Source organism: Nesoenas mayeri (genome assembly GCF_963082525.1).
Source record: "Nesoenas mayeri genome assembly, chromosome: 17".
NCBI classification, from domain to species: Eukaryota; Metazoa; Chordata; class Aves; order Columbiformes; family Columbidae; genus Nesoenas; species Nesoenas mayeri.
In genome coordinates this window covers 4,566,734-4,582,433 of record NC_137565.1, presented here as the reverse complement: position 1 = coordinate 4,582,433, position 15,700 = coordinate 4,566,734, and the positions used below count along the sequence as shown (strand labels likewise).

Below are 15,700 nucleotides of genomic sequence, written 5' to 3'. Positions count from 1 at the left end.
TTTTCTGAAGTCAAATTCCAATTTTTGAGGCATGTAATTAGTTAGGATCTTGTTGAAGCCTTTAAGAGTCCAAATCATTTATTCCTAATACATACATAACATCTACTGATGTAAACAGGCAGTCTGACAAAAATAAGCAAGAAAAAAGAATCCACAACTTCGGGCTATCCTGAAGATAAAGGCTTTGTCAGGAATTAACATCTTCGTTTGTAGCATTAAAAACTTAGAAGCTGTTTCCACCAAGATCCTTGGAAGGAAATAAGGAGTTTGCACTTTGAGAACGCATTCTCGGCACAGCTGGCCCTTCTGGCAGTAGCTCACCATCACCCCACTTTATAACGGTGGAAGAAAATGTAATGCAGTGAAGTGACTGACCCAAACCACAGAAAATGCAGGTTCAAGGGCAAAACTGAGATTTCCAGTGTCCTCCGTGCTTTGCCAAACTGAAAAAACAATGTTACCCAGCAATATAGAACTACTATATACTATAGCTCATCTTGTTGTAGTGCCCTTACTCTTAAGAACACTCCTCCATCTAGCGGCCACTTTCCCACCATGGGCCAGTCCCAGTAATTTGTTCCTTCGTTAACTTGCACTCTAGCAGCAAGAACAGGCTGCAACTACTGGCTGGCTGTGAGCACGTATGGCAAGCAAAGAACCGCAGACTTTTGCAGGTAACTTGCAGCATGCTCAGCAAGCGGCAGCTCTGATTCTCCTCTGCAACAGAACTAGAACTGATGCTATCTCTAGACCGCTGAGTTCTTACCCCAGTAATTCCTGAAGTGTTTTACAGCTGTGACTTGTGGAGCTGCTCCTCTGTGGAGCAGCATAGCGTCCCTGGAGACATGTAACTCACTCAGCAGGTCAAGAACTACCCCCCTCCAGGAATGGCCAGAGCCCTGCAGAGCTGAAGACCCCCACCGGAACAATGGCAAAAAGCCACAGTTTAGAAAACTAAGCCTGAAACCTTCGACTGAGTAAACTGAGACCTGTCATAACACTCCTGTGAGCCACAGCAGGACCTGACGTCAAGACCATAAGGACCTGCAGAAGTACAGTTAAGCCTGGCCCCTTTGGTGACACAGCGCTGAGGAGAAGAACAGATTATTAAAGTCTGACATTTTAAGATGAACAGAGCAGCAGAGATGCAGTGCAAGCTAAGCCTAAAGCACAAATACTCCACCGTTCCTGAAGCACGACTTAGTCTCTAGTCCATGCTCAGACGCCAGGGCAGAAAAGTAGTTACAAAACCAAAGAAGAAAAGCACCTCAAAGGACACACACCTTAAAAGCAGTCATAGTGGGGTCGGTGGCAGGTTTTCCTGAGCAGCTGTTCTGGGGAGACTGTGGACTGGGGCTCTGCTCAGAGGTGCAGGGGGAAGCTTGGCCTGAATTCTTACAGTCTCGGCCTTCATAAAGGAAGAAAGAAAAGTCACATTAACAAACAACTTTCTGTAGCAAATGTAATTGCTGAGACGTTTCTATTCAGAATTGAACTGAAATGCAGTCAGCAACCAAATTATTGATGCAGCAACCACATGGCAGAAAATGTTGAGATTGCTGAGAAAGTTTAGTATCTTGTGGCACAAGGCCACACATCCCAAACAGTGATATGCAATACTCTTTTCACACACACACATTTCAGCAAAAGCATGTTGAACTCATAGGCTGCAATTCCATCGTTCTGCTGTACTCCGCCGTTTGAGGCTCTATTGGTCTGGGATAGGATGGTAACACAAGCTGTTTACCAGCAAACCCAGTACACATCTCTAAAACCAGCCCAGATACTGCTCTATCAACACGCATGCAAAAGGAGTCATTGCACTTACCTACTGTTTACAACGATTGTGTCTGAGATTCTCCAATCAAAACTATACTTATGATACTGAACAACAAACCTATTCAGGACTTTCTAGGCAGATGCCTCTCAAACGAGTTTAGTTTCTTGGTGACTATGAATGGTACATCCTTTCAGAAAGGAGCACAAAATTGCAGTTTGTGGGAACACTGCACAGTAGTTCAAGGCAAAAATTGCAAACAATTGGATGCAACTGAAGCTGCAGGGTAGAAGGGTCTAAAAAGCTTTTCCTTCAAAAATTATCCAGCGATCCTCAAGGCCCATTTACACCTTGCCTAACCAATGGAAACACAAATGTGCAGGGGACAGAAGGTTTGGAGCTCTCTAACTTACTAGGTGTAGGTGAGGGAACTTGTGAACCGCTACTGTGGGAAGACATTTTCTCCCCTTTCACCAACGCATCCTGGACTACACTAGGAGAGAAGAGATGTGAGACTGTGGACTGGGTTTGTTGACTACTTGGTGCTCGCTGTGCTGGACCAACCAGAATGTTACTACGGAACTCCGTCACCCCGGGAGCCTGGGAACAGCATAGAAATAGCACAGAGAAAAACAGAGAGAAAGAAAAAAAGCAGGAAGGGGGGGTGGGGCAGAGGGAGAGAGGGGATAAGAGAAAGGGGAAAAGGGGAAGAGAGAGAGAGAGAGATTTGTTACCTCGCCTTTCACTAAAAGTAGCAAATTAACACATGATTAACAATCTGATGACATGAAATAAAGGCTAATACATAAGGAATTGGCAGGCACAGAAGTTAGTCTTCTGGCAGGAGACCAGTATCCTTTCATAACTTAAAGCAGTATTAAAACACATGAACAGCATAATATGCTAAAATCTATTTCCATCTTCCTGCACACAACACATTGGGAAACCCGCTCGCGTACTCAAGGCGTGCTTTCCAACAGGCCCAGGGAAAGGTGAGCATCCTGGGTTCCTTCTGGCTTCTGCACGATCCATAAAAAGCACAGTCCATCCCCATTCACGGTACTGCACACACACACCTCTTTGCAATCTTACTGTTGCGTGAGGCAGAGTCTGTGAGGATTAGATAGTGCCTCCAGGCCCACAAAGTAGCTAAATTAAAAACAAGCAAACATAATGCCGAATGCACAAATGCACGTGCTGGGTAACAGGTGAGATTCAGTGGACTAGTTACCCTCCTGAGTACATTACGGCTCTAACTACTTGCAAATTACAGGCCTAAAAAAACAAATATATTTTTTTCTTCTTCTTACTCTGACAATTCCAGCTGGTGCAATTGCAACATTAGACTGAGACGTGGCTGGCGTCAAAATCCCCTCTCTTTTTAAAGGTGCTGGAGTTACAATCACAGCTCTGGACTGTCCCTGAAAGGCAGCTGAAGAACACAATTAAGTTAGAATTGTTAATGACACACACAAAAAAGATGGAGATTATTTTATATGAAATAACTTCTCATTGAGCAAGGGAATGGATTAATGGGAACCTATTTGGTACTATTTCATTGCAATATGAAGTGCCACCAGTTTTCTGATAATCTCAACCCCACGAATCCAGTCCAAAGAACTCCAACACATCAGGTATTTCTGAGGTTTCTAGCATCGTTGTCACTGCTTCAAGGTGAATTTACAGAGGCACCTAGTAAATCAGAGAGAAGGAGGATCGTCTTCACCTCTACTCTCACATCGACACTTGGATCTCAGGCTTGCTCTGCTGACCAAGAAGGGGTCATGACAGAAACCAACTCAGTGCTTCATGCTCCCTTGTATGTATTTTAAATTCTCTTCCCCACCACTTCACTGACTATCTGGTTTTACAGCTGTTTTACAGGATACACAAGCACAAGACAACCAAATGCGATTGGGAATCAGTACCAAAATTCCAGAAAACAAGCTAAAGAACCAGGAGTTCTGCAGTGTTAGACAGCTAGAGATCATTGTGAATAGCAGCAATTGTCTCCGCAGAGAAAGTTACAAATGAAGTCTGTACAGGAGACTTGCCCTCACAACACAAATCAGAATCCTTGCTCTCAAGTTGTTTTTTTTCACCACTACAGTATTCTAGTCTAAAATAAATCTGTTAAGGTCTCAATTTAACCAATGCAGATGTACAGTTATTGACATGGCATTAACGCTGACACTGTTCTTGCCAAGGCTTTGCCGAGAACATGACTAACCATCCTATATTGTTACTGAGGGAAGAATCCCACAGAGACACAGTTTCTGTCTGCTCTTTGAGAATACTACACCAAACTTACTCAGTTTCATTCTAGGCTGCATTGGCTCCAGTTCTTCTTTATACTAATAAAGTCGTGATGTAGGAAAAGTGTCTGAGTAGTTCAGTCACTGCCAACCCACCCCTCTGTGGTTTAGCATCAGGATACTGACGGACACACAGAGCAGAACAACTGCTGTGACCAACAACAACTGTGTTGTGAACCAACTAAAGTTTCTGTATAGCCTTCAGTAGAAAGGCCTGTGGACTGCACAGCCCTCGGGTCAGCCCTTGCGTGGGTCTGTCTGGCAGAGAGCGCTGTCGTCTGACAAAGGGACTCCATTCTGTCTGAGCATTCCCACATCCAAAGCTGGAATCACAACCCTTTCACTGTTCACTAATGTTAAGCCAGACTTAAGACCTCTTTACTGAGCTCAAGAGCCGGCTATTACCAGTGCATTAATGGTGCTGCACAAAGTGGGTATTTCTGACTTCCACATTTGGGTAACTGTAACAATCAGCACCTATTTAGATGCTCCTTTAGATTTTTTCATGCTTGTATCCTACACATGCATCTTTTGCAGACTTCTCTCAAAATCAGAACATTTATCCTGAAGCGGTGATAACAGAGTTCTTTCCCATGTGAAATCTTGCACCTGATGAGAGAATCTGTGCAGATTTTTGAGTCCTTATATCACAGGGCAGTCAATGTTACACATTCCTTTCTAACACAGGTTATAATATAATTTGTTTTAGTCATGAGATGATTTGTTTGTCCTGAACACAAGTGACAGGCATAAATGCCTCAGTTACAAGTACTGACATTTATTCTATTTATGCTATTGGATCTGACCTCTGAGCTTGGTGTCCCAGTGGTTTAGGAGCACTGTGATCCCTGAACACACACCACTGCCAGGAATTAAAAACAGCAACAATTTTAAATCTAGATGAGAAGCAAAGCTTGTGATGGTTCAGAAGTAATTGATGAAGGATTGGAAAAGTGATACATGGGGTGAGGAACAACCCAGGAGGCACTAAGAAAGCTAGGAGCAAAAACTTTCTGAAAATGAGAGATGCCTACAATGCTTTACTAGGTGAGAAATGCACATCTCAACTGCTGAAGGTCCACGGACTCTTGCTTTATAATGTACTGTAGACAAAAACACTGCCGTTAACACCCTGTGCTATTAATCATGGGTCATCTTGTTCCCAGTGACACACCAGAATTAGATCCTTGGGTCTGTTCTACTCCTGAACAGCAATTTATTTTTTCTTGGTGGGTAACCACAATGCCCAGCCCTGGCAGACACACCTGCTTCTTAGTAAAGCCTGTTTAACAATCCTCCTCCAGGCAGGGTTTTTCTTGGATTATTGTTGCACATTTCAGGTGACTTAAGTCACTTGGCCCCCAGCCAGCGCACGTCTAAAAACAGTATGCGACAATCCTAAAAAAAACGTGTACTGCCTGTCCTGTCTAGTCTTGAGCTTTTCCACAAGAACCACCACAAGCAAAACTCTCTCTACTCACACTTGCTATTCTTAAACGGCTCCAAATCATATGCGATGTGGAGGTCCCAGCAGGTTGGTTAGGCCCTCATATTCTGAGCTGAAAATCACGTGCTCCTGGCAGCATCTCAAGAGTCTGCAGATTGCTGGAGACAAAGACCTCCAGCTGCCCTTCCTGTTCTTAGTCCTTCCCCACTGGAGGGGCTGATTCTCATCCCCCTGGCCCTTCCAGGGAGCACTGGTGATGGATGAGAAGCACACTGCCCTGTTTCCAACTGCACCAACGCTGTGGTCCACTTCAACAGCTGCTCCCCGGCCAACACCGGACTTAGTCTCAAATTGTTTCAGGCACACCAAGATGAACCTCAGAATACAGCCAAAGTGTTACCAAAGGACGCACACGAGTACCCTGCTATTACAGAGCGTGATGATGCACAGGGAGGTGTAGTGACTTGTCCAGGGCAACCAGATGAGTCAATGACAGTGACACATGTGGCATTCTCCATTCCACACCACCTCCTCACCATCCCTGCTGTGGCTGAACGCTCTGAGGGACAGTTAATCAGAACAGCATTGAAAATCCAACCCAAGGTTTCTGTGGGGTAGGAGCACAGAGCTCTACTCATCCCACGGGCTGATGCATCTACACAGCCCAGCACAAATTTTATGAGGAGATATCCCACTCTTTGGCAAGTTGGCTTTTCACATTCACAACCAAACTGCTTCCAGTCCTCGCAGCAGTCAAAACATCCCGTTGAACAGTGTAGTCACACACCAGTGGATTCAGAAGTCCATTGGACACCCTCAAGAAGTTATATTTCTACTTATTATGTAAACCAAGAAAAGCAAGAAGGTCTCTCTCTCCTACTAGTCCCACTCAGAAAAAGCAAAGCATCACCCCCCTAGTGCTTCTCACCTGGGGTGATGAAGGCATTCTTTACCAATAAGGACACTGTTTCAGGCTTCGGAGCAGGCACTCTTTTTTGTGACTGTTTGGGCCTTGTCCCAGTGCTGGCCAGAGGAAGAGCTTTGGGGAGTGCAAATGTCAGCTGGGACTGCAGCTGGGGCCGGGGCTGGCCCTGCAGGACAGCAGTCTGGAAAGCCAGGTTACAAGGCACTCCTGCACCCGGCTGCTGCGTTGCCAGGATGTAGTTTTGGCTCTGGCTGAAGGTGGTGGCAGGGGCATTGTGGGTCAACGTCGCAGAAGCTGTGTGGGTGATAACTGTAGATTCACAGAGGCCAGACTTAGGGGCTTCTGGTGCAGCAAATGCAGCTGGTGAAGAGCTTAAGTTGGAATTCAGAGGCACTGCAGGCAACGGGGCTGGGTGCTGTTGCGTCGCAGGTTGAAGCAGTGGCAAGGGTGCCTGAAACACCGGCATAAAAGTCTGTGGCCCGCTGAGAGATGAGGAGTCAGGAGTGAAGTCTGGTGGCTGGATGAAAGATCCCTCACTCCTAATGCTGGAACACTGGTCGGCGTCAACATTGGGAATGACGGGCGCAGGTACCGGGGAAGCAATCAGTCCGTCACCGAGGGTGCCTGCTGGAAGCGGGCTGGGCAACGAACCCGACGGCAGGACAGGAGACTGGCAGAGAGGAAAAATATTACAGATTGAGATAGGACCCCTGAAACTTACCTGAACTCCTTCTGAGAAGGAACGTGGCTCATATCAGAGTATTCGTAGCACACACGTCTGAGATCAGGCTGTTTTAAACAGTGAGAACCTCTCTTACCTGGGAAGAATGGCTGCTGCTGTCTGTTGTACCTGAGCTGACAGCAGACACAGAAGGGAAATAACTACTGGAACGACTGGGTGTGAACAAATCTGAAATATGAAAAGACACCTATTAATTATCTGCTTTTCATACTCAAGGCACAGCATTGTTAGATGCTAAAATTCACAGAAATATTAATATTATTTAGCAAATAATGAAACCAGGAGATTTTTGCTTCATGCAACTGCTGCTGACTGAGTGATGTATTGTTTTCTGAGGAACTGATCTCTTCAGGGCAGACTTCTTCAACTTTCATGCCAGCTGAGGACAATACAAAAATCAGTCTGCTGTTTAGGGTTTACCTGCACACAGACAGCCAAGAGCTGATTCTCAGTGCAGTCCCACAAGATTTGTTTTTCTGATGCAGACTGCACGCAGGCCCAGCAAATAGATGTGACTTTTGACTTCCATGAAGATCCATAAACATCGAAGTTCTCAGTAGTAGTTTCATGTCATATGTAATGCTTGCGAGTACCAGAAAATGTTCCAAGGTAACGTGTTAAATCACTTCATCACTAGGAATCACCCTTTGTGATTCTGCGAGTTCTCCTGTCCACATCTGATGTTCTGTCTTTAAATACTCAATGACTTAAGGTCTAAATGCTATTCTTTTGAAAGGCAAATTAACAACCAGGTTCAAACACTGGAATAAACAATCCTAAAGTGACTCTCAAACCCAGGTAAGAAAAGGAATGGGGTCACAGTAACAAGAAAGTCTCCCCACATATGCATCTGTTTGAAATAATGAACAATGAAAACATCTATTTTCACTCTTCACTCAAATCTCCTGCCTTCTGAAGAGAGTAGGTATCTGCAACATTTAATCTTCTGTTAAAAACTAGTTCATAAATCACTGCAATTTTAAATAAATTGACTATATATATGATTCTTACCCTGAAAAGGCTCAAAAGTATCCATAAAATCAAAATTTGGCTGGAGAGGAATAAGCCCTGGTTGGATCATATCAGCATTTCCTAAGTGTCCTGGAAAATTCAAAAGACAGATCAGATCAGCTTTCACATCACTTGCACAGTAAGGGCAGTAGGAATCCATCATTTGGCTAGAACACCAACACACACTCTACAGCCAGGCTGGGCCAGGATGTTTACAGAAAAACTGCTGTTGAAATGAAGCGAGCATCTGCTTTTCCTCACTACTACAGCACAGAGCCGAAAGCAAAACTATTGGGGAATGAAACTTTCAACCAGTAAAATGGAAGAGGTGGAACCTGAAAGTTCTAATGAACAACTGGGGATTGCCAAGCTTGGACACATTCTGCTCCCAAACCTCCTGCCCTGCTCGGCTGACCGATACATAAACTTGCTGGGAAGCACAACCTCAACCACCACAGCTCATAGTGCAGTATTTTAAAATAAACCATCATCCACTTCATTTTGCGTCAGGTACATTCCATGTAAACTACAGTTGCTCTGGAGTTGCTCAGACAACTTAGACATCTGTGCAGCAAGGATGATGCATAGTGGATATTTGTCCCATTAGGGAGCATTCGAAAGAACTGTGTAGCCCGTGGGATTGTTTTTAGAGGAGCTGTGACTTGCCCTTGTTCTAAGGGACATAGCCAAAGAAAAATACATGGGCATTCCCTTAAAACTACACATATGTGCTTTGAGATAAATAACAATGCCTTCACCACTGATATAGGTAAATACTGCTCATTACAGATTTATTCAGAGCAACATCAGAGGATGGTGCCAGGAGCAGCACGTAAGAAGCTAAGACAGAAATTAAATTTAGACGAATAACTGGGGCTCCATAACTTATAAAGCATTAGATACCTTGATTCTCTCACCTATTTTTTATCTCTATCGGCAAAGTTGGATAAATTCCTTAGGCAAGACTAGAAAAGCAGCAAAGCAAACAACCAGACTTCTCCTAAAGGTTCCCACTGCAAAATCAACCCAGCTGACAGCCAGCAAATACCTATGTCCCTGGAATTTGGCCAGGAAACCAGCTGATGTGAAGACAGTGTGGAGAACAGCGTGTCAGTGAACTCGGACATAAGCATATCTGCATCCAAGAGGCTGCCTTCCTCCATAGGGACAGGGGTTTCTCTGCCATACCTTCTTTTTTGCCAGAGAACCACATCATCATCCTGCCAAAGGAAAGGAAGAAAAGTCAGGCTGCCTAGATAACACTAAAGCAGTCAGGTGCAGATGTATAAAAACAGTCTTCATTTTTCACAGTTTTAGAGAAAGAAACTCTCCTTTAGGAGCCGTGTGAATGGAATGAAAGAGATCGGTGGTACTTCTGATACACCAACAACTTCAGCTCACTGATCTTGGCAACAACAGAAAACTTCAGTACAATACTACCACACTCTGGGAAAGGTTTTTGCCAAAAAAACCCAAATGTGGACTAGAAGGACATATGTCAAAATAATTTCAACAACACTTTCTAGTTTCATTGATTATACGTATATTTTTGTACCTACAGTATAACGATTTCTTGGTTTAAATAAAGATTTTAAAATAATATGCACCCAAAGCGAACAACTATCTTGAAGTGTATCTGAATGTAGTTAAGTGTCATTACAATCTGACTTTGCACAAGGTATGTTGATACTCTTGTGGGCACTTTCAGCTCATGAAAATGCAACACGATGTGACTTGGTTCACTACAGGCTGAGCTAAATTCAACTGCCTTGCATTTCTGCAGACTAAAACCACACACAGTCAGGTTCTTACAGCCGAGCCAACACGCAGCTGTAACTACACCAACAACACCATGACTGTGCATTGGTGCTCATGGCCAAAACAGTCCAGAGTTTTGTGAAACTGGAACAGATCCGGACTTATCCTTAGCGCCAAAAAGGAAAAAAAAAAAGCAGAACAATGCTTTTGATCCTCAGTTTCTATGGCCAAAGTAGGTTTGATGGCTTTAGGGGGTTTTAAAGTTTGCCCTTTTTTTCAGTCCTGGCACATTATTTGTCCATGTTGTGGGCAGCAGGAAGATCTGCAACATGTAGCACACACATGGTCACAGATCCAGGTACACAAGCACAGCACTAGGGGCAGTTACGACTCAGTAACAAGCAAACTAATGTGCCAGCTCTCAAAGAGATCGATCTTTCTGCGCACCCAACACTGACTCTCATTTCTTCTGCCACAGCAATTTACATTCAGCCTCTCCCTCCATCCAATTTAAACTACAAATCTTCCACTGCTCTCTAAGGCACAGAAACATTAAGGTGTTTAATCATAATTAAGGCTTCAGCAAGATGCTTGTCTTTAGATTTTAATCAATGCAAGCTACTGCATGTTACAGCTTTGTTACTTATTGCAGGTTGTACAAGCACAAATACTGCCAGTTATTGGTAGTATTACCTACCCTGACCAAACTTGAAAGATCTTCATCTTTATGTTTCTGTAACTGCAAAAGGAGAATGAAACAGATGTTAAAGTCAGAATAGGTCCTGTATATGTCAGCAGAATACTGGATTTTGCAAAATTTTTAAGATCCAATCATGCACAATTAGTCCCTGCACAATAATTTTCAGTTAAGTAGGACTAAACAGATGAGTATTCCTGTACTATCTGCTTTAAGTGTACTTGCAGGCTAGCAAAAGTGACGGCACAACTCAGAAAGCAACAACATCCTGATCAAGTTCAAGTAAGTGACTTTCACTGTGTAAACCAACAGACCCTTTTCTTGAAGTATGTTCTCCACTTGTGGTATTCCCTGATGACTATTTCAATTCTTCGTTTCCAGTATTTCCCTTCTGTCGCAATGGCCTGAGAACACAAACACATACCATGAATTACAGGGAATCATGTAATGGTTGAATGTTCAATAAATTTCCAAGCAAATATTCAGGCATAAAAAATGCAAAAGAAAGCATGCTCATTCTGTTTGAGCTCATGTATCAGCAGCCCACACTGTCCCAGAGTTCAGCTGTCACAAATAGCAAATCTGACAGTACTAACTTCATCTTTCCCACAATAAACAAGAGATGATGTCTGACTGCACTGTCGGCATCTCCCACATCAGCTCAACCATAACCGATAGATAAGAAATGAAAAAAAAAACAAACTTAAAAATTAATTTACTAAAATATAACGTATAAAGCATTTAATATCCTGTTCTGCAGAAAACAGGCAAAGAGAGTTTCACATGAACATGCACACACGTACACGAAAGCTGTTAAGAATGACACAAAGCAAGAGAAACCTGATGTCCAGCTCAGGGAGAAGCATGACCTTGCAGGCCACACATTAACAGCAACAAAAGCATCGGAACAATGTGGGTCTTTAATGTATCACAGATAGCAGTGTATAAGTTGGAGACAGCAGACTAATGAGAGCCTTAACACAACTTTCTTGTGTTCGAGGTCATCTTTCAACACAAACACCAACATTGTTCTTTCAAAAACCTGAGACAGTTCCACAAACTCATCTGGAACTCCTTTGAGTTATAAATTATTCTAGAGTTATGCAGTACAGAGAGAGCCACATATTGCCACACCAAGGGCCTCACTGGTTTTCTGCAAGAAGCCAGAGGGCAGATGTTAGTTTTCATTTACGCTTACAAAAGCACAGAAATGAAAGTATGCAAACTCATATTCACTCTTTTTGTGAAGTTACCTTGACAGAGAAAGAAACTGCTTGTTGTCTAGAAATCACATCTCATCAATTAAATAAAAAAGACTCTCAAAGCATCACTTAGATTGAATCCTGGAAACAGTTGTCGCTGATTTCTCACTGACTTCAGCCATCTCCAGCCAGCAGAGAGTGGTGGCTGTCAAAATCTTAACTATTCAAACAGCACTTCTATGACTTACGTTTCAGTAAACTAGAATACAGGCATAAGTTACACAGATAATAAATATCCTTCTGGTTGCACCCTGATCATCTCAATATAATAAACTTACAAAAATGGGTTCAACAGACATCTCCTTTATACTAATGGTTCCTTCTAAATAAAGACAACAGAGGCAATAATTGCTATGCTGCTCTCATATCCAGCAGAATAAAAATCTTGCGATAAACTCCAGAGCTCATTAGTGTGTTCCTCAGGTTTTACACACCTCTGGCCGACGATGTTCCTCTACATCAACAGAGCCGTCCAGTGGAGTCACAAAATGGCACACTGGATTCTTGCGCTTCTCCAGGTCTGAAACAGGAATGAAAATCAAAGTGCTCAGCACACGCAGGCTCTGCAGAGACCTCTGTCACTTCAATGGTGAGATGTGGAAAAAATCCTAGCCAGAGTTCCATCCAGATAACCAAAAGGAAACGGGGATCTCAGGTTGCACTTGGACTGCTCAGTACAGCCTCTGTGTGGACATCTCTAAGAACACACTGATCCAAAGGCGAAGACACCTGGGCCTTCAGCACATTTCTGAGCTTTTCATTAAACAGTAATTTTAGTTCTTCTTGTTTCTTACATATACACCTCTTGGAAAATATATAGCAAGTGACACAACTCAGCGTGATACTTACACTGCATGTACCATGCCCTCCAGATGGCATTATTGAGACGGATTTTGTCTCTCCACTGAAGTTTCAAGCCTTTAAAATTTTTCCATTTGGGTGAAACCAGCTTTCCACTGAAACAAAACAGACAGCAAATCGTTCTGATTTCAGTTTTTCTCTTGACACTCCTTCCAAGACAAAGCATCCCCCTAAAACTACCAAATTGTCAACAGAAAAAAGTACAAGCCCAAGGACCTACATTAAGTCAACACAACTCCATTTCTACAGTTCCGTTTGATCTTCCACACTGGTAGCACTGGAAAGGAAGAACCAAATGTCCAAGAAAAACCATTATCCACCAATTCTACAATGCTGGTAAATGCAGCTGGGCACACAGGATCATCAACAGACTAGAAACAGTCTGTTGGAAGAAAAGGGAAAGGGGAGGCTGGAAAGAGAAACGGCTTATGTGTGAACAGCCCTGGGAGGTGGGAGATGGAAGGAAAAATGAAGAAGCAACAGGGACTCCCGTGAATACTGTAAAAACACAAACTACCCATCCCTTAAAATACACCTTTATGAATCATTAATCCATACTACTGACAGAACAGAGGAAGCAGGAAATATTAATAATGTAGTAAATTTCAAGTCACATATTAAAGTATAGCTATTGTGCGAGAGGTTCTCTCTCATTTTTTGTGGTTTTAGCCATGTATCTGCCTAGTTTACACCTCCTTATGCTGTTTGTGCATCCTTGCTACAACAGAAGTGGACCAGCAATACAAACTGCCATCAATGTATCACATGCAAAGGCAACAGGTTCATCTGGAAACATTACAAAGAACATCACCTCCAAACACTTTGCCTTCTCAGAAAAGATCACCCAGTGCCTGGTCAGCTGGGAGCAACTTTTACATGAATTGCAGTGGCACTAGGGAGAGATGTACCAGAACAGGCCTGTGCTAGGGCACCACAGTACACACAGTCACACAATCAGTACAAATGAGCTTAAAGAGCAGAATTATTTTTCCTTTAAAGTCCCTGTTTTAAGCTCTAAAATCACTGTTACAATAGAAAGTACATCTTCCAGAAGTGCTGGGCATTTCCCTTGGCTCGCCCAAGGCCATGCAGGGGCCGGCCTGGCGCTGCAGAACTGCTGATTCCCCGTTTCCTACCCGCTCTGAGAAACCTCCTGATAGCAGCTCCTTCTAAAGAAAACTTGTAATAAAACTTGTAATACTATAAACACGTAAAAAGTCCTCATGGCCTACACAAAAGAAGCCAGAATGCCAGAGCTGCCAACAGTAGGATACTAAACTACCACTTTCTTCATGTATCCGGCTCATCGTTTCTTTTCTCCCTTGCAAGCACCACAACTGCTGTTACACTCTGATATTCTGCCCCAGTGGCAGATGAGCACATGTCAGACCTCAGACAAGCGACACACAAAGAAAAGTCACCTCTGCTCTTCCAATTTTACTACTACATATAACGCCAGTTGCAGCAGCAGGTTCAATCACCATCAGGTGAGTTGTTGCCTGACAGTAAAAAACCACTTTTTTCTCTCTCTCTCCTCATCCTCTTTAAAAATAAAGCGTTATGTTTTTGTAGCACAGGGAAGCGGGTGTAGAGATCAAGTACCAACTGCACTAAAAGGACAATTGACAGCAAAAGACAGCAGACAAGTGACAAACTCGTGAGTCCCGTGTCCCCGCAGAGTGTATTCGCCGTAGGGCTCTGGTCCAGCCTCTGGGACTCTGCTGCTTGAGAAGAAACAAAGAACAAACACAATTTGATCCACAAAATAGAATATCGCCTCCCTCTAAGGCAAGTACACTCGCTGGAGCAAGGAACTTCATTGACTGCAAGTAATACTAAACCGTGTAAATTATTAGCAAAGAATAGGAAAAACAATTATTAATGTACTTGTGTTATTTTCTGTAGCTGGGCTCTAGGACACTCAGTACAACCACACTTTTTATGCTCACTGACGTCTAGGAAAGCCCTTCTGGCTCTTTTTCCCCCCCTTTTGCTACTGCACCCATACGCCACTTTCTGAAACACGTCTCCCAAAACACCACTTCTGAGTTTCAAGGCTCTCTCAGAGTTTTCTCTCTGTTATCCAGTGGGCCAGGGCAGACAGTGGATCTCCATTTGTTTAATATTTTCCCCATCTCTGCAAACTGCTCACTGCACAGCCAGCTCTGCCTCAAGATCATTGCGTATCTTGTCTGTTCATCCCCTCTAAACCCATATCAAAGCACACCTTTTTTTTCTGTTTCTTGTGTGTACATTAATAGTTTGGAGACAGAAGATGAACATGCTGATGCATCACCAACACTGACAAATGCTCACATGCCTTTGACTGAGAAATCTGTCAACTTAATGTTCATCTCTTCATAGCTCTGTGTGACTGGACAGTTTGCCAAAGCAACATAACTCTAATAATCTTCACTCAGGATAACAAGAACAAATGCTTTTCTACAAAAAAAAAACTAAAAGGAAGTGTCAATTCTTGTACACTCCTTGCATCTTCAAAGAGCCAATTAAAACTGGAATTAAAACACAAGTAGTTTAAAACATTTTCTATTACATTCTTACAAAATGCTAAACAAAAGTAGTGCATCAAAAGAAGGAAGTGATTAAGAACCTATTCTTAAAATAATTATTATTTTTAGTTCCCATGGGAGTAAAGCACAAGTCCAGCTTGAGGTCATATGTGAAACAACTTTAGCCTCAGTGGAGAGGAACCAGCATGAAGCTGACAACAATATTTAGACACTATTCCAAATTCCAAAGTCAATGGAAAGTCAATTACTTTGAACAACACTGAGAGCAACTGCCTAACAGAACCCCATCCTCAGATTTCAAAGCTGCAAAATAACAACAAAAAGAACAAATGGAGAGACCCACTGGTTGCTGCTCTCTGTTTCCTAAAACCATA

The 15,700-nt window shown here is 43.0% G+C and overlaps 1 protein-coding gene across 17 annotated transcripts in view; it reads right to left on the bottom strand.

The window, feature by feature from the left end:
* The window catches only part of MLXIP (MLX interacting protein), a 52,675-nt gene that overhangs the window by 19,472 nt on the left and 17,503 nt on the right, over window positions 1-15,700 (bottom strand). For 15 of the 17 annotated variants that reach the window (XR_013922935.1, XR_013922936.1, XR_013922937.1 and 12 more), the window contains exons 2-12: window positions 12,784-12,890; window positions 12,369-12,454; window positions 10,987-11,076; window positions 10,673-10,714; window positions 9,266-9,437; window positions 8,218-8,307; window positions 7,283-7,374; window positions 6,468-7,134; window positions 3,088-3,209; window positions 2,191-2,377; window positions 1,284-1,408 (exon numbers count right to left, since the gene is read on the bottom strand). Coding sequence is in view for 5 of the 17 variants with exons in the window: in XM_080354998.1 (XP_080211124.1) it covers window positions 1,284-1,408; window positions 2,191-2,377; window positions 3,088-3,209; window positions 6,468-7,134; window positions 7,283-7,374; window positions 8,218-8,307; window positions 9,266-9,437; window positions 10,673-10,714; window positions 10,987-11,076; window positions 12,369-12,454; window positions 12,784-12,890 (1,780 nt within the window). In the remaining 12 variants the exon portion in view is untranslated. Of the gene's footprint in view, window positions 1-1,283; window positions 1,409-2,190; window positions 2,378-3,087; window positions 3,210-6,467; window positions 7,135-7,282; window positions 7,375-8,217; window positions 8,308-9,265; window positions 9,438-10,672; window positions 10,715-10,986; window positions 11,077-12,368; window positions 12,455-12,783; window positions 12,891-13,015; window positions 13,108-15,700 lie in introns of those variants that run through there. The other 2 variants (XM_080355002.1, XM_080354999.1) reach the window with 2 other exon arrangements.